This window comes from Vitis vinifera, chromosome 1, assembly GCF_030704535.1.
Source record: "Vitis vinifera cultivar Pinot Noir 40024 chromosome 1, ASM3070453v1".
NCBI classification, from domain to species: domain Eukaryota; kingdom Viridiplantae; phylum Streptophyta; class Magnoliopsida; order Vitales; family Vitaceae; genus Vitis; species Vitis vinifera.
In genome coordinates, this window is record NC_081805.1 from 24,596,560 (window position 1) to 24,613,495 (window position 16,936).

Genomic DNA, 16,936 nt, shown 5'->3' on the forward strand with positions numbered 1-16,936 from the left:
GGGCTAAGATTAAAGAGATAACAGAGGGTTTGCATATCTTTAACTTCCTAATTGAAATAACAAAATAAATTTCATTATCTAGAGATACCAAATTCCAGAGTTGTACATGAGATTTTTCTTGAAATCAACCAGGAATTCAACTCAGAAGCCTTCATCATCTGCAATCATACACTGTTTTTCCTATCATTACAAGCTAGCTATTACAAGAGAAACAACATTCATTTTTAGTATCGCAGACAGCCAAAGGTCTGAGTATAAGAAGCTCTAAGAAGCTAAACAAGCCAATCAATCACGAGCGGTCATCTTTGCTTGCGCCTGCCAATAAACACAAAAAGACTATAAGCACCCTATCTTTGTCTACATACTGGTAAAATCCAATAAGAGCTAGGTTATGTCTGCAAGAAAATAATCCAGGAAATTTAGATAGTTGAGAATTTGAGAAGATATGAATGTCACAGAAACAGTTGGGAAACATTTCGCGGGAAAAGATATATTTCTCTCATGGGATTTTGGTAATGATTCCCAATTACATAGTTTCTGGAATGCTTCTCAGGGTGTTCTGAAACACTTCCCATCAAAATCCTCAAGAGTTCCCTTCCTGTCTTGAGAATGGGGTTTCATTGTAACTTGGATAGGAACTACATTGATAGAGCAATTTAAATTGGACCCTTAATCACCCATCCCATTTGACTGGAGTTAATCAGGAACAAACACTATAACCCTAGCATTCTTTAGAAATCAGGTTTACTTGCCGGAAATCAATAAAGTACAGAAGCACAAGCATGTAATGTTCTAATGTAAAACAGTCTCATAATAAAACATACATAACAAGGCAGATAGAATTCTTACGACTTGGATTTTTTAGTGCTGGCAGGATTCTGCAATGCATCGTAATGTCCATAACCATGATATACAACACAGATTGGGTCTTCCTTGCCATACTCTTGACCATATTCTGCTATAACTTTAAGGTCGTTGGAGTTCTTTTCTGACATGTACACTGTGATAGGCATCCTGGAAACAGAATACTCAAATGTTAACCAGGAAGAGGTTTATAAAAGGGATTCAGATGTGTAAAATAACTAGAATAGGTGCTTAAGAAAATGCATCTGCTTTGTGTGTACCATTGCAAATAGTGAGAAATCCAAATCCAATTAGATTATAGAAATTTGGTAAGATATTTTGATTCAATGATTGAATAACAATTAAAATCCATTTCGTCTGCCAACTCACCACAAAATTCAAAAGGACACAGAGTAGTGAATGAGAGCAAATGCATCGTGCATAAAAGATTCTTACACATTTTTGACAGAATTTGAAAGTTTCTGCTAGTTTCCTCTATCATTGCTTCCCAGTATTTATCTAATTCTTTTGCAAGTCCTAATCATATTTTTTGAAGTGTATAAGAAATATACAAGATGTACATAAGGTCAAATTCGATTCTCTATTCCTTGTTCCCCAGCCTTCCTAATCGTACTGACACGATATTTTATTTGTCGATTCTTTCTTTCCTTAACCCTGAGCCACCATAACCATTTTCTATGAATTGATCCTGCATTCTTTCTTCCTGTTTATTGCCTCTTTAAGAACCAATTACAGCATCAGATTGAATATTCTACAACAATCATATTTGAACAACCTCCTGTTGTTGGTTTGAACTCTGGAGTAAAAAGAAAGTAGATAATTGCAAAACCTATCAAATTCAGTTCTATTTTCATTTGACCTAAAATATCTACTGGAAGACCTCTAAGATAACCTTAGACACACAGATCATGAGAATCCATGGTGAACTATGAGCTCCTTATCACATAATACAAAACTTACACCAACATATACCCATGGGCATGCATGCAGAGATATTATCTAAACATGAAATTGCACCACCCACAGCAGAACTTGGGGCTATGACTTATTTGAGATGGGGGAACCCCAAATAAACATCATTACATGCGTATTAAAAGTCCTCGCTTACCATAGTACCTAATAAACGTCTTTTACCAAAATGGATAATCAAGTGGGTGGTAGAGGAAAAAGTTCACAAGGGTGGAAAAAGACATACTGTAAGACATGTGAGGACATGAGCAGCTCAGGTTCTCCTCCCCAGATGTGGGGCTGCCGCATCCTTAAAACATAATCATCAAAATCACCTTCAAGAAACCTGCCAGTGCATGGAGATTGAATTACTGGTCAAAGAATGAGTATCAGGGTCTAGCTTAAAATATGACTGAAGGTGGATATTAATCAAGATTGGAGGGTTCAGCAATGTGATCATATGCTCGTAGTTCTTAGCTATACAGTATAGTCCTTGATATAATGTACCCAATCCTGAATTGTAAGAGCATAGTTTAAAGGCAAACCCTCTTTACAAATTTAGCATATGGGCCCTCCTCAATGGCTTTACACAAAGAAATTCAAGAAATTGACCAACATGAAAGCAAAGATCCCCAAAGATTAATACCATTCAGTGTCTGCTCGCCTCTTTATGAATTCATCTACAACCTGTCAAAACCAAAAAAAAATTAAGAATGCTGAAAACATCACCAATGAACAACAGGCAAAAAGAGAAGGCATAAGTACATATATTCAGTTGAAATGTATGAGCAGCCAATGAAATCATTAGGCAGGTAAGAAAATATAGTTCAACAAATGAAAACACAACAGAACAGAAAAACTAATATGACTTTCACTTGCTTTAAATCTTGGGAAGCTGGTCAATAATTAAGCTCGATTATCATTTGATCATGAAGCTAATTATAAGAATTGCAGAAAATCAAGCTTAGTAGTTGAAGCAAGTTCAACATGTTGACACACTGTCTAATGTATACTAAATATCTTTCTAGAACTACAATAAATTGCTGAACAAGAAGCAAAAATAGGTTAAAAACATGTGCAAACACCATCAGTCATATGAGATCGAAGGAAAAGAAAAAAAAAAAAAAAAAGTTCATACTTTTTCTCTGAGCTCATCTGCAAGTTCTCTCTGAATTTTCTCACTTGGACATGCCTTTCCTGCTCTCAGGCTAGCACCATAGACCACTGACCTGAACAAACATCTTCCATCTCCAGTTATGTCTATATGAAAGAAAAAAAAAGCATGACAATCCATTCTCGAACCTAAAGGGCAGTTAATATGTTCTATATTTCAAAATCATGCTCATGAAGACAAACATATATGCTGCCTTTGGAATCATAGAGAAGTAGATCATGTTTGCTGCACAAACAGATTGATTGTTAATGCAGTGCTAATAACCAATTCAAAGAAAAAAGGTTGATGGAAAATGACCCTTTTCCTATCATGATGGCCACCAGTCAACAAAAGATTGATTATAACATAAGATTCATCTATATGTAAGTAATCAAATAATTCAGAAGCCCAATAATACAATCATATTCCTCATCCAATGGTGCTGCCTCAGTCCCTTTCCTTGATTTCATGCTGTTGAAGCAAACAAACTGATATTTTTTTATACATTAGGAATTGAAAATATGAATGATTGTCATAGAGAACACAAAAAAAACAAACAAACCATGTTCGTGTAAATGGCATTGAGATTAAGATGCATGACTAACTAGACCTAAGAACAAATTTGTTACCTCTCCATGAAAGCTCAACAAAATGAGTAATTAATCTACTAAACGAATAGCCAAATTTCATGATTTAGTTTCAGAGTTCCAAAAATATTCTTTTAAATTTGATACCCTTCTGTTTCGAATAATGGAAAATTTCCTCAGAATTGAATCGTAAATTCGAATTATTCTCATTTTATGCGTGAACAGGATATATACAGACACAATTGTTGAGGGTTTTTCTGATAAAAAAAAAATTGTCGAGGATTTAAGAACTCTCCGGACAAGAATTTATAAATTGCACAAAAAAAATAAAGCACACAGTGAAAAGAGAAAAACCTAGGCCATAATCCATACGGATCACCACAATTTTGCAGAAGACCAGGGAACAAAATGTCCCCAAGTGCAATAAAAGTAAAGCAAACATTAAAAGTATCCACCAAATTAAGCAAAAGAAAGCATAAAATGGAAGAAAAGAATCAATAACACACCATTATATTCATGAAGAAAAGCATCAATTTGATCAAGGCTTCCTTTGATTGCTGAGAAACAGGAACAACAGAAGATCATAAATATCACAATTTTGTTTCTTTGCTTCCTCTGATTTCTCAGTAACCAAATGGAGTCTCAAGAAAATCCTTCAGAAAAAAAAGACAGAAAAAAAAAAAAAAACCCTTCAAAACAGAGCAAACATCGTTAACAATTCTGTTTCTTTCATTTTTCTTCTCAACAACAAAACACACTGTGAAGAGAATCAGAAAAAGGAAAAAAAATTACACCAACATTCACAATTCTGTTTTTCATTTTTCCTTCGTCTTCTTAGCAGCCAATCCGACATTGAAACATTCACAAGAAGGGAAAAGAAAAAGTTTAACCAAAAGTCGGGTCCGACAACAACGTTAGCGATTCTGGTTTCTTTCAATTTTCTCCGTTTTCTAAGCAGCCAAACAGACCGTCAAGCAAATCATTAAAAAAAAAAAAAGAAAAAAAAAAACTACACTAAAACGAATCGAGCAAACAACGGCAACAAGAACAGAAAAACAACAACACATAAGAATCTTCCGAAATTGAGCCAGATTTTTACCGAGCGAAAAGTTCGATTTCGGCATAGTTCGAATTACAACACAGGCCAAAACAAGGCCTCAAGATCAAGTCCTCAGAATTAACATTTCATTGAAATAGGAAAAATATTACACGAACTTGCCTTCCACTTATTTTCTAAAAATTGAAAAAAAAAAAAAAAAACACATTTGCGAATGAGTGAGAGTTCAGATCTGAGAGAACTCATTGGAACCTTTTGAACTTGTGGTGAAAAGGTGATGCTCCCTCAGAGAATCAAATTCGATGCTTTTTCAAGGATCCAAATTGTTTCACGTTGACACCAGATGAATAATGCCATAGCCGAGTTCGTGACTCGGTCTGAGTTCGTGATCCGAGTCTGCAACTCGGAAAGTAGACAGTTCGGGTCGGTCCTAAAAGGGTCAGGTCGAGACCATTCTAGATAAGCCGGATCCTAGCCTTTTTTTTTTTTTTTTTCTAAAAAAAAAATGATTTTCAATCAGAACGAAACAAGAGTTGCAACTAAATTTGAACCAAACCCTAAAATCAATAACACCCACAAATTCTCCATGTTTTTAGCCCAAAAACATTCCTCATATTCTTTTCTACTTTCTTCTCATAAACATGCATGCATGGTTCATCATTTTTCTTTTTCTTTTTCTTTCGTCAACCAGATTGAATAATAATAACAACCACCCTCAAGCTTTGTTTTTGCAGAGAGCTTATGGATTCCAGAGCATCTTTCTCGTCCATGGTACGAGTTTTCTACCCTTTGAATACTTTCATCTTTTTGGTAATTTCTCAGAACGTTTCTCCTAGTTTCTATTTTTTACTTTCCCAGGAAAGTGTAGGAAAATCAAGATTGCATGCATGATGGGAAGATAGATATAAACACAGCGTAAATTTAAACGTACTTTTAATCAGCATTGTCGATTGCAGCAGTACACCTGAACGATGAACACCTGAGACTAACTGGAAAAAAAATTAAAAAATTGTGAGCGAAAAATGATCTATATAGAGGCTAGATAGGGATAGTCCAAATCCACTGAAACTCTAGTTTTAATCCTTTACAAACACAAACTCTATTATGATTAGGAATGAACTCCAATATGGTAAGCAAACCAAAATAGAAACCCAATAAGGAACACTACTTAAGTAGTGTTTGTTTTTTGACTGAATAGAAAAAGCCAAATATTCTTTTAACATCATCCAACATAAGTAAAGTGAACTTATTATCAATATGTTCAATTTAGTTATGTTAAATGATATTAACAGATTACTTTTGGCTGAATAGAAAAAATCAAATATTTTGACTTTTTCTATTCAGTCAAAAAACAAACACCACCTCTACTAACTTTCTTTATTATTATTATATATATCATTTTTTTAATATGTGAATAGTTTTATTATTATAGTGAAGTTTTATTAAGAGTCTCTTTAATCATATGATTTAAAAATAATTTTTTTTATTTTTAAAAACATAAAATTGTTTTAATTTTTTTTTTAATAATGTTTATATATATATATATATATATATCATTTTTTTTTAATATGTGATAGTTTTATCATTATAGTGAAGTTTTATTAAGAGTCTATTTAATCATATGATTTAAAAATAATTTTTTTATTTTTAAACACATAAAATTGTTTAAATTTTTTTTAATAATGTTTGGTTATTGTTTCTTAAAAATATTTTTAAAAAATAAAGTGAAATAAATAATAATTTTTAAAGAACAAATAAGAATTATTTTCATCAATTTTTAAAAATAAAAGAAAGATATGAACCTGTTTGATCATTTTTTTGAAATTTGTTTTTAAAAACTGTTTTTAAGTTAAAAAATAAAAAATAGTTTTTAAAAACAAGTTTCAAGAAATAAGTTCAAACGTGCTCTGTTTTAAGTTAAAAAATAAAAAATAGTTTTTAAAAACAAGTTTCAAGAAATAAGTTCAAACGTGCTCTTATATTTTAATAATGTTGAAATATATTATAAAGTTTCTATTGAATTATGGGAGGAAAAAAAGGTAGGAAGGGATTTTGAATTCTCTTATTTAATTTATTATAAAAAAAATAAAGAAAATATTTTTGAGAAGTTTACAGTAAACTTTCTAATTCCAATGAGCATTAAAGTAGGATATTGTAGAATGGAGTTCTAGAAATCATGTTGATTTCATAAATAGTAACAAAATATTTTTTGGAGTCACAAACAAATTTTTTAGGATTATTACAGATTTTGTCGCACGTTTGGCTTCAATTTTCTCAGGAATCAACCGCGCGAACCGGAATGAGGTGCAGACGCCGCCCGTTGCATACATGTGGAGCTTCCATCTTAGCAATGTCCCACAACGCCTACATGAAAGTCCAAGGCTTCAACGGACCCATAGGATCTGTGACAAAAAAGATGGCAACATTAGCTACCTCAGCCTGCCCATTTGTGTATGCCATACAGTGCCAATGGCTGGCTCTCCTTTCCTTTGCAGATGATCGCATTCTAGCTATTGAAGACAAGATCGAGAGGCTTTTTCCACCATCGACCCATGTGTTCAACAAGCTTGATGAGCTGCTCCACATTGCAGAAACCTTACCCGGAAGATTTGATGATGCTGCAGACAGGCTTCCTATGATTATCCAAAGGGTTCCGCTTCTAGACTGGGTGTTGGCTCATGTTGTGTCCTGGTTGAATTTTTTCCTCTCTCTACTGGCTGACTGGGGAACTGATGCTGCAAGAGAGAAGGAGATAATGGTTGATATAAACTGCACTGACCCGAATAATGGATCATCGTCGGTTGGCAAAGTGCATCAAATTGAATCGAGGGGAGAAAGTGAGCATATGGTGAAGTCTCCTGCAGAGGTTGAAGGGGAAGTTCTGAAGTGTACTTACAAGGAAGCTCTAGAGAAGGGAACCAAATATGAGAATGAAATGAAAGAGGATGATTCTAAGGAGATTGTGAAGACCATGCTTCAGAAGAAAGAAGTTGGGTTAAGAACAGAGAAAAATGGAGGCCAAGAGAATGAAAAAAATGGCAAGGAGGAGAGCATGCAGGGCATGGTTATTGAGGGGGAAGTTGAGGTGGAAACTGAGAAAAATGTAAGCAAAGACGAGGAATGCATCAGTAATGATGATCCAATACTAGAATTATTCGAGTCAGGGTGGCACATGAAACCAGGAAGAGGTGCCCAAAGCCCTTTGCAATCACAATCCAAGTTAGAAGAATGGAATTGAAAGGGATGCACAAGGAAATCAACTACTTCTCATTATGATGGCCTGGCTGACATTTGTAATCAATTTATATATGTCTAATGCTAGATGCAGTTTCTTTCAGCATCTACTGTCAGTGAAATTCATATGTACTTTCTGCTATAATAATTGTAAAACTCGGAGAATGCATCAAAGGATGTTGAACTACATGAACTTAGGCCCCTACAATAGAAACTAGTGTTCAAAAAGCTAATGGAAAGTTTTCATGTTTTTTACAGGGGAAAACTAATTGATTTCCATACAATCCTTCATAATCCAAAGCCATGACTTCTACAACATCAGTTCTACCGATTCACACCATCTTTTCCTCATTCATGATGCTGCTTTGGTCTTTGCTTAATGAGATCAAGACCATGTCCAGCTAGTTCATACCCGGACAATCTCCAAGAGAAAATTTTATCTATACTTTGGAGGCCTTTCGGGACATCTCTCTTCTCAAATAACCTTGGTCATCAATGAACGCAATGGGCTCTCAGTAAATCAAATCTACCAGGCTTCTTAGCTATGCTTGAGCACAAACATCACACCCTCAGTTCATAAGCTTAATGTATCCAAAGGCCAACGAGAGAAGAACTGGTCAGTCACCATCAACGAAGGAGAAACGATTGTTGATGTTTTTGAAGGAATCCAACTATCTCAGGTTTAGCATCTATGATTTGAAGCTGACAAATCTCTGGGGCAACTCAGAACTTAGAAGGCTATTATTCTCTACTGGCTCCATATATGTCATTGAGGATATTGATATCGTTCCATTGCACAGCCAACCCGACAACATGGAAAGAAAATTCATCTTTAATAGGAATAATAGTAGTGGTCACAACACACACTGCTTTTCTCTTATGGACAGATAAGCTTACCAGGATTGTTTAATTTTGTTGATGGGCTATGGTCAAGCTGTGGTGATGAGAGGATAATCGTGTTTAAAATTGCTTGAAACACGATTAAAATATGTTAGAAGTGCTGTGGTGCTCTTCTGCAACCCAGCAGAGGTTGCAGAAGAGCTCATGAAAAGTGAAGATGTTGGTGCTGCTCTTGAGAGACTCATCAAATTGCTTGAAACAAAGACGATACAGTTTCTTGGAGGAGGAGACGTTCTCAACCAACATGCAAAAGGAGAAGTTAAGTTGGTTAAGGAGGAGAACCCCATCATTTATCAAAGAATCGTAAGCCTTAAAATAAGCTAGGTAAGTTTCCCCTAATTCTATCATTGTGTATGACGCCTGAACTCAAAGCATGTTTTCTCTGAAAGGAATGCCTTGATGACATCAGTCTTATCAACATGCACCAACTTTGTGACATCAATAATACTAGTCATGACTGTCCACAATGAAGTTAAGAATCTTTAGATCATGAACCACCAGCGTATGTATACCCCAACAAGTCCAACAGCCAATCTTCCAGAATTTGGGTGGCCCTTTTGGAAATTAATTTTCTGAAATGACCTTCATGAATGAAGTTAAAAATGGTTCATATTTATAGGATTTAAGATGGGTATTAGAAAGGGGGCACAGGCATATACTGAAAATCCTTCTGGCCACTTCGTGTTCCCTCTATGCTACTTACAGTAACAACAGATGAATAACACCTGCATAGACAATGTGAGACCATAAACAATATGGGACCTTTCATCAAACACCTGGAAGCTAATGATGCACAAGAATAATATATCCATACCCCCTAAGCATGAAGTGAAAAAATAAAGATTTCAGGTCTGAATTGGAGCAGGGGTCGCGCGAACGCGAACCCCCTCTACCACAAATTATGACGTAGATTCTGCCACTTGGGCAGATCTTAGGGCAGTACCCCTCCCAAGTGCAATGGAGGTCACTGTCCTAGGCCATGGCTCTTCTTGATCGGCCATTGACCCCGCCCAGGTAAGTATGTTGAAGATGAACTGTCTCTCATTTTTTATATTCCAGCCTCAGCCTTGTTAATCCAACTCCATTTCGATGTGGGATTGTCATGTGGCAATTCATATGTTCTATCTTAATTTGATCATAATATTGGAGGTCAGATGTCTATAATATTTTAAATTGTATGATATTTGATATCCTCACTAAAAATGCCAACAAAGTAAGGCATCCAAAGCAACTCAAAATGAGAGCCAGCCCAAACAACCCCCAGAAGCTATTTTAATCCACCCAAAGTGAGCATGGTTCAAAGTCTCCAGCTGCATATTCCATTCTTCATTTTATCATTCATTTCAATTTTTTTCAATATATATGGTCTGTTGGCTGCCATTTATGATCAGTGTGTCAAACTAGATGCAGTTTCTTTCAGCAACTACTGTCAGCCAAGTTCATACTTTCTGCTATCAAAATTGTAAAATTCAGAGAATGCATCAAAGGATGTTGTACTAGATGAAGTTAGGCCCCAACAGTAGAAACAAGTGTTCAAAATGCTAATGGAAAGTTTCCATTTTTTTTTTACAGGGGAAAACTAATTGAATGTTTCCCCCAGAAGAACAAAAAGTACCTTCTAACCAGATAACCATGGCTACTCATCTACCTACCCATTTCTAATACAGAGATCTAGAGGGTATGAGATTGAAATTCCAAATTCAATGTGTCAATAAAGACAACTTAGCTGAGTCTTTACGAATTGCTTGAGAAGCACTTGCGGTTACTAGTCATCCTGATTGAATTGACCTGAAAATTTTGATTTTGTCCGTCTTGTTTGGATTAATAGCTTGGCTTACTAGTCATGGTCTAGAAACTATGTGATTCCCTGTAAACTGGGACAAAGAATCCTTCATTTCAGGACCCATCAATTTCTCATATAACCCTTTATAATCCAAGGCCCAGGCATGTTTTCTCTAACAAGCATGCCTTCTACAACATCAGTTCTATCGATTTAGACCACCTTTTCTGCACTCACAATGCTGCTTTGAACTGTGCCTAATGTGATCAAGATAATGCTCAGCCAATTCATACCCCAACAACGCATCAACACTGCTGGTCCGTCCTCGATGAAGTTAAGATCATGAATCATCAGCTTATACCCCAGCAAGTCCAAGAGCGAATCTTATCAGAACTTGGGAGGCCCCTTTGGAAATCAATCTTCTGAAATGACCCTCGTCAATGAAGTTAAGAAGATGCATATTTTGAGAATGTAAGATGGGTGTTAAGAAGGGGGAGGCACAGGCATCTGCTGAGCATCTAAATATAAAAGCTGATACAGAGCCACGTCGTCTTGGCACTTCGTATACCCAATACTTTTGGATGTTTTAACATCCAATCCATCAGCAAGACGAATCTTCTGCTACTTCTACTTAATCCAATCCATCAAACACTGCCGATAACGCACAAGTATGTCAACAATCCAAAGGCTTAAGACTTAATTGGGGCAGGGGTCGCGCGAACGCGAACCCCCTCTACCACAAATTATGACGTAGACTCTGCCACTTGGGCAGATCTTAGGGCAGTGCCCCTCCCAAGTGCAATGGAGGTCACTGTCCTAGGCTATGACTCTTCTTGATCAGCCATCGACCCCGTCCAGGTAAGTATGTTTAAAGGTGAACCTTCTCTCATTATTTATATGCCATTGTCAGCCTCCTTATTCCAACCAGTTCGATGTGGGACTATCATGTGGCAATCCATATGCTATTTTTTAACTTGATCATAATGTTCAAAGTCTCCCGCTGTTTATTCCATTCTTCATTTCGACTTTTTAAATATATATACCATTATTTTAATTGCATGAATGTAATCTTCACCAAACATCATGAAAGAAAATATTATTACATTTTTTTTAGAGAATTAGAGGTTAAGTAGTCTTTGTAGCTCAAATACGTACAAGTTTTAAAAGTATTTAAATAAAACCAAGACTACTGCTCATTATAATTGAATTCTTAAATAAAATTCTGTTCTTAGAAATAATCCAAAACTACTTCAAAAAATTAATTTCAAAAACTGATTTTTAAGTATTGTTTTCCAAAACAACACTTGACAAGCTTCTCAAACATATTTTTTTTCATTAAAAGATTTTGTCAATTTACTTTGTGGATGCATCTATCATTCAATCAAAAATGTTTCTTATATGTATTTGGAAGTACTAATGCTTGTTTGGAAGGCTAGAGGGACCTCAGTCAGAGGTGGTGGGTTTGTACACCAGGGGTAGAATTCACCCAGTGCTACACTTTAAATGAAGGTGGGGTCTTGATCAACAAAATTGAATCCACCATTTTTGTTTTACAAGGGAAGCACAAGCCTAGTATATTAGTCATAATAGGTAAGCCAAGTTTCCCTCAATTGTCATTTTGTATGGCTGGTTCAGCCATCACCTCATGGTAGCAATAAAATGATTGTACCTTGTCACAGCCTAGAGCTTGCAGAGCCCTAACAGTTGATTCTGTAGCTCCCTTTCGTGTGGTGTGTGGCTGACTCAGGTTTGTAATATGATCACAACCCAAGCAGCCAAATATACTCCAACAGCCATCACTTTCCGTCCTGGTCTTTCATTCAAACCAAAGCATGTTTTTTTTCTCTAGCAAGTCCTTCAACAACATCAGTCTTATCAACTTATACCACCTTTGCTGCATCAGTAACGCTTGTCAGGACTCTGCCCAATGGATTTCGGACCATGACCCACCAGCTCATACTGCGACAGATCCAAGAAAAAATTTCCCCAAACTTGGAAGCCTTTTTGGAAATCACTCTTCTGAATTGACTCCCGTCGTTGAAGAGTTCAATAGGCTCTCTGTTACTGAAATCTCTGAGGCTTTCAAACTCTACTTTGGGCAAGAGAATCACCCCATCAGTTAGACGGCTTTATGTTTCCATAGGCCACAGAGAGAAGGAATCTAACTCAGGTGGCAATTGGTTTGTAGCGAATCCCAGAAATCACTATCCAATTATGGCAGCAGCTCCTTGTCAACCAAGAAGCCTGTACATAGTTCAATTGAGCTTACTTTTCACATGAAATACAAGGAGAAGGTCTTGAGCACATACCTGCCATATGTACTAGAAATATCAGACACCATAGAAGAAGAAAACAGGGTGGTTAAGTTATACTCCCTGGGAAATTTCAATGAAGATTATAATGGTCCGTGGACATCAATCAATGTGGACCATCCATCCACTTTTGACACATTGGCAATGGAGCCAATGCTCAAGAAGGAACTCATTGCTGACTTTGACAGATTAGTCAAGAGATGGGAGGTCTAATGTAAAGTGGGAAAAGCATGGAAACGTGGATAATTGTTGATGGTCTGCAGGTACAGGAGAATCAAGTTCGATTGCAGCTATAGCTAACTATCTCAAGTTTAAGTTTCAGGAGGATTTAAGAGCTGAGAAGACTTTTGGTTCCCATTGCAAATTGATTCATATTTGTCATTAGGGACAAGACATTGATTGTTCCATTGAGTCCCAGAATTTTGAAAAAATGGAACATACAACAATAGTGAGCCAGGTGAGTTCCTTGCATTGGCCTCTTTCCCTGCAACTAAAGACCATATATAAGTTCCCAAAGCTGTTTTAATAATAACATAAAATTTATTTTATTTCAATTTTGACCAACAAAAAATTCAAGAGAAAGTCAAAGGGAAGTACAAGAGTTTTGTTCCCATTTCCTGTTATCCAAGGGAAACATTTAAGTCAAAAGTCCACCATTTTCCCAGACGGATAACATTATTATCAGACTAGATTGCAAATCATAGCCTGCATTGACAAGCTTAAATGCTGTTCATCTATTTGCTCATCCAATGAGGCAAGAGAAAACCCATGAACTCGGAGATGAGTAATTTTAAGAAATAAATATATCGATTGGTAATAACAGGAGCATCTATTTGAAACTTTGTACCCCTGTTCTCTTATTGACAGATAATTCTATCTGGGTTGCTTGATTTCATTGATGGACTGTGGTCAAGCTTTGGTGATGAGAGGATAATCATGTTGACTACAAATCACAAAGAATGTTTAGACCCTGCATGCATTGTTGAGACTAACCTGCATGGACATGCATTCAGATGTTCTACCACACTCGTTCTGAATTTAACATCCTAGCTTCCAACTACCTCAGCATCAAAAGTTACTGAAATGGAGAAACTGATAATGGATGTGGAGGGGAACCCAGCAGAGATTGCAGAAGAGCTCTTTTGAGAATCAAAGATGTTGATGTTTCCCTTGAAGGACTCATCAAATTCCTGGAGAGAAAGAAGATCCTGCTGGAAGATAGTGAAAAATCCAATGCTGAAGGAGTGGGAGGAGCCAAGGAATGCAAGATTATGATAGGAACAAAACGAATTTTGGTTAACATAATTTCACCTAACATTGTCTAGAAAACCACATTATGATAGGAACAAAATGATGTGGGTTTACCAGCCTGAATCCACGTCACGCCCCAAGACCTACTCCAAGGGCGTGACGGTCATTTCACAGCTCAAACCCAAAGGCTTAAAGTGTAACCTGACCCAAACAATCATATTGTAATTGAAAGTAACCAATTACCAAATACGAGTAGCGGAACAAAATTCTAAAATCTTCAAACTTAACTTTAAAACTAAACATCCATCAATCAAAATTCATTATCCAAATAGATTGCAAACTCAAACAAATCAAGTGCTAACAAATTTTCATAATCTCTAAATCTCAACTTCAAACTATCATAAAAAAAATTGTAAGTTCAAATCTAAATAGCTTCCAAAAACCAAATAATCCAAATGAACATAAACTTATAAGCTAACAATGTCCAAAAATAACATCCTAAGGAAAATCCTAATGATGACCATTCCCCGACCTAGTCATCACTCCTCGCCCGAACTAAGGGTATCTGAAAAATTATCAACAAATAGGAATGAGCTCAAAGCCCAATAAGGAACATTAATGCAGTCCATGGATCAAATACTTCAAGTTCACTTGCAAAATAAGAGATATTATAATTAATTATTTTCATAAACCTTTTATTCAATTTTTCCAATACATTAAAAACTTTTAACTATATACTTTCATTTTTTATTCAAACATTTTCATATCAAATTCAATCAAAACATTTAAATTATTTATTTACTCCGGTCATCAAACATTAAATGGTGCCCAATTAGGTGAGACTTTTCAAATAGGTGGCCTCAAATTGTTCCTTTAAAGTGGATGGAACCAAACATTATTAGTACTGATAACCTCTAACCAAACTCCTAAAGGCTAGGATTCAAATCAATTACATTCCTCACCAAGAAATGTAAAGGTTAACTATTATATCCCGTTGATAAGGGTCAAACAAGCCAGAGTCAAAAACTTATTTCAATTATTCAAATTTGCAAAACATAATATCTCCACATTTCTCTGTTATAAACAAAATGTAAGGTTCTAACATATTTTTCATGTAAAACATATTTGATCTATACATAAAACGAATAATAATTCAAAACGTTTTCAAATGATGTATATAAAAATTTGTTTTCAAAAAAAAAAAATAACTACATTAATTTCCCTTATCTCAAAAGAAGTCCTCGAAAACTTTGGAGAAAAATAATCCTAAAAATCTACTCTTCACCTAACAAAATATAAGAGAAATAACTATTACTATTTATCTAAAATTATAGGTTTGACAATCCTAAAATTTTAGGTATTTAAATTAATGTTTTTAATTATGAAAGATAAGTTAATCTATTCCTATTTTAGAAAAATTAATAAATTTCTAATTTATATAAAACTTAATTTTATTTTCAATTTATTTCTTAGGAACAACTTAATTTTTATCATTAATCTAATTATAATACTATAAATTTAACTAATTTGTACTTCACCTTATTTATTTATACATAGTTTATTCTACCACTTTCATATTTTTCAAACACAACTACTATAACACTCACACAACTATCATTGTAATATATATAAATATGTACATACCATCCACCCCACTCACACACTCCACTTGCATCTTATTATTATTAATATTATTATTTTCATTCACCCACTCACACACTCCACTTGCATGTCTTTTATTATTATTAATATTATTATTTTCCTCATTCCTCTATCTTCCTGTTCCCACACACATGCAACTTTTTTTTTTTCTCACCATTCTTCTATCTTTCAGTGCACACCCGTTCCTTTTCATTTTGATCTATTCATCTAAGAAATTTTGAATTTCCCTATTTTCATCAATAGAACAACCTATATTTCTAATTTCAATATTTTAACGTAAATTTTTTTTAAATAAATTAACCCTAGCATAAAATCAAAATCTTCCAAAGAATCTTTTTTTTTTTTTCATCTAAAAACTTAAGATTTCCTAATTTTCAACGATAAATCAAAATCTTAAATTTTCAATATTTTGACATTAAAATGAATTAAAAAAAAAAAACTAACCCTAATCTAGATTTAAATTTTCCAAAAAATATCTAATGTGTTTGAAATTAATTAATGAATCCAAAATATTAATCTAAGGGTTAACATCTTACCTATAGAGATCTGTTCTTCAAACCCTAAAATCCGACTCCAACCTTACTTTCTCTGAAATTCTGTGAACAGAAACTCTATTTAAAAAATAACATGAAGAATAGAATTTCTAATTTATAATTAGGGTATTTATTCAAAAAATTATATTTTTACCCCTCTTTCATTTTATTAAATTATTATTAATATTTTCCTAAATTACCCCTTAAAAAAAACTTGGGTGTTACAATCCATACATAATGACAGGGAAAGACAGAAAAATTTTGGATCCTCAGTTAAAAATATTCAAGTGGAAATGAGATGGATAAGAGGTCAACCAAAACAACTAACAAGCCACATTCATTATAAGAATTCCTCAGGCAGATTGTGCAGAGTGCACTTGACCTTGCCATACCCTTGGCTTGCATAGCTAACCCATAGATTCTGTAGCACAGTTCGGTGTGCGGTGTGGTTGGGTTGATACTTGAAATAAAACAGCTTCTAAAGAAAGGTGCTTGTCGTAGCACTATTCTATAAAAGCCAATTACGTAAGATGGCCACAACTCAGAGGCAAATATATACTCAAACAAAACTCTCTACATTGTAAACCCACCAATTTCTCTTAGTCTTTCGTCCAAACTCAAAGCCTGTCTTCATGACATTAGTTTTATCAACATG

At 34.9% G+C, this 16,936-nt stretch overlaps 3 protein-coding genes and 2 non-coding genes across 9 annotated transcripts; 2 read left to right on the plus strand and 3 right to left on the minus strand.

The window, feature by feature from the left end:
• Positions 1-51: 51 nt before the first annotated feature.
• LOC100251219 (OVARIAN TUMOR DOMAIN-containing deubiquitinating enzyme 4) lies at positions 52-5,568 on the minus strand. 5 transcript variants are annotated; one of them, XM_059742987.1, is made up of 6 exons: positions 5,541-5,568; positions 2,951-3,072; positions 2,459-2,499; positions 2,060-2,158; positions 850-1,014; positions 52-315 (listed from the first exon to the last, which is right to left on the minus strand). In XM_059742987.1, the coding sequence occupies exons 1-6, from the start codon at positions 5,551-5,553 to the stop codon at positions 300-302; spliced, it is 456 nt and encodes a 151-aa protein (XP_059598970.1). In that variant the 5' UTR covers positions 5,554-5,568; the 3' UTR covers positions 52-299. The 5 variants fall into 5 exon arrangements, with proteins under 5 accessions (XP_059598970.1, XP_002266448.1, XP_010655442.1 ...); XM_002266412.4 differs by lacking the exon at positions 5,541-5,568 and adding an exon at positions 4,652-4,981; XM_010657140.3 differs by lacking the exon at positions 5,541-5,568 and adding an exon at positions 4,059-4,636.
• Positions 5,569-6,899: 1,331 nt separating this feature from the next.
• LOC104880480 (uncharacterized) lies at positions 6,900-8,009 on the plus strand. The gene has a single exon (XM_010657149.3). The coding sequence runs from the start codon at positions 6,909-6,911 to the stop codon at positions 7,845-7,847; it is 939 nt and encodes a 312-aa protein (XP_010655451.2). The 5' UTR covers positions 6,900-6,908; the 3' UTR covers positions 7,848-8,009.
• Positions 8,010-9,605: 1,596 nt separating this feature from the next.
• LOC132254719 (U1 spliceosomal RNA) lies at positions 9,606-9,765 on the minus strand. Its single transcript, XR_009467026.1, has one exon. It is a non-coding gene; the product is annotated as a U1 spliceosomal RNA (small nuclear RNA).
• A 1,464-nt stretch (positions 9,766-11,229) lies between these two features.
• LOC132254666 (U1 spliceosomal RNA) lies at positions 11,230-11,389 on the minus strand. Its single transcript, XR_009466964.1, has one exon. It is a non-coding gene; the product is annotated as a U1 spliceosomal RNA (small nuclear RNA).
• A 1,410-nt stretch (positions 11,390-12,799) lies between these two features.
• LOC109123462 (AAA-ATPase At3g50940-like) lies at positions 12,800-13,981 on the plus strand. Its single transcript, XM_019223356.1, has 4 exons — positions 12,800-13,042; positions 13,221-13,292; positions 13,703-13,850; positions 13,902-13,981. Exons 1-4 carry the CDS (start codon positions 12,800-12,802, stop codon positions 13,979-13,981), a joined length of 543 nt encoding a protein of 180 aa, XP_019078901.1.
• Positions 13,982-16,936: the final 2,955 nt, after the last annotated feature.

What these genes read in the sequence shown, in the direction of transcription:
- LOC100251219 (XM_010657136.3), bottom strand. Translation starts at nt 3,994, where the DNA reads ATGTTTGCTTTACTTTTATTGCACTTGGGGACATTTTGTTCCCTGGTC. An exon ending in AGGCGAGCAGACACTGAATG is followed by an intron (nt 2,159 to 2,458) that starts GTATTAATCTTT and finishes ATGCACTGGCAG; the next exon opens with GTTTCTTGAAGGTGATTTTG. An exon ending in ATGTCCTCACATGTCTTACA is followed by an intron (nt 1,015 to 2,059) that starts GTATGTCTTTTT and finishes TTCTGTTTCCAG; the next exon opens with GATGCCTATCACAGTGTACA.
- LOC109123462 (XM_019223356.1), top strand. Translation starts at nt 12,800, where the DNA reads ATGAAATACAAGGAGAAGGTCTTGAGCACATACCTGCCATATGTACTA. An exon ending in GATTAGTCAAGAGATGGGAG is followed by an intron (nt 13,043 to 13,220) that starts GTCTAATGTAAA and finishes ATTTGTCATTAG; the next exon opens with GGACAAGACATTGATTGTTC. An exon ending in GCATGGACATGCATTCAGAT is followed by an intron (nt 13,851 to 13,901) that starts GTTCTACCACAC and finishes CAACTACCTCAG; the next exon opens with CATCAAAAGTTACTGAAATG.
- LOC104880480 (XM_010657149.3), top strand. Translation starts at nt 6,909, where the DNA reads ATGAGGTGCAGACGCCGCCCGTTGCATACATGTGGAGCTTCCATCTTA.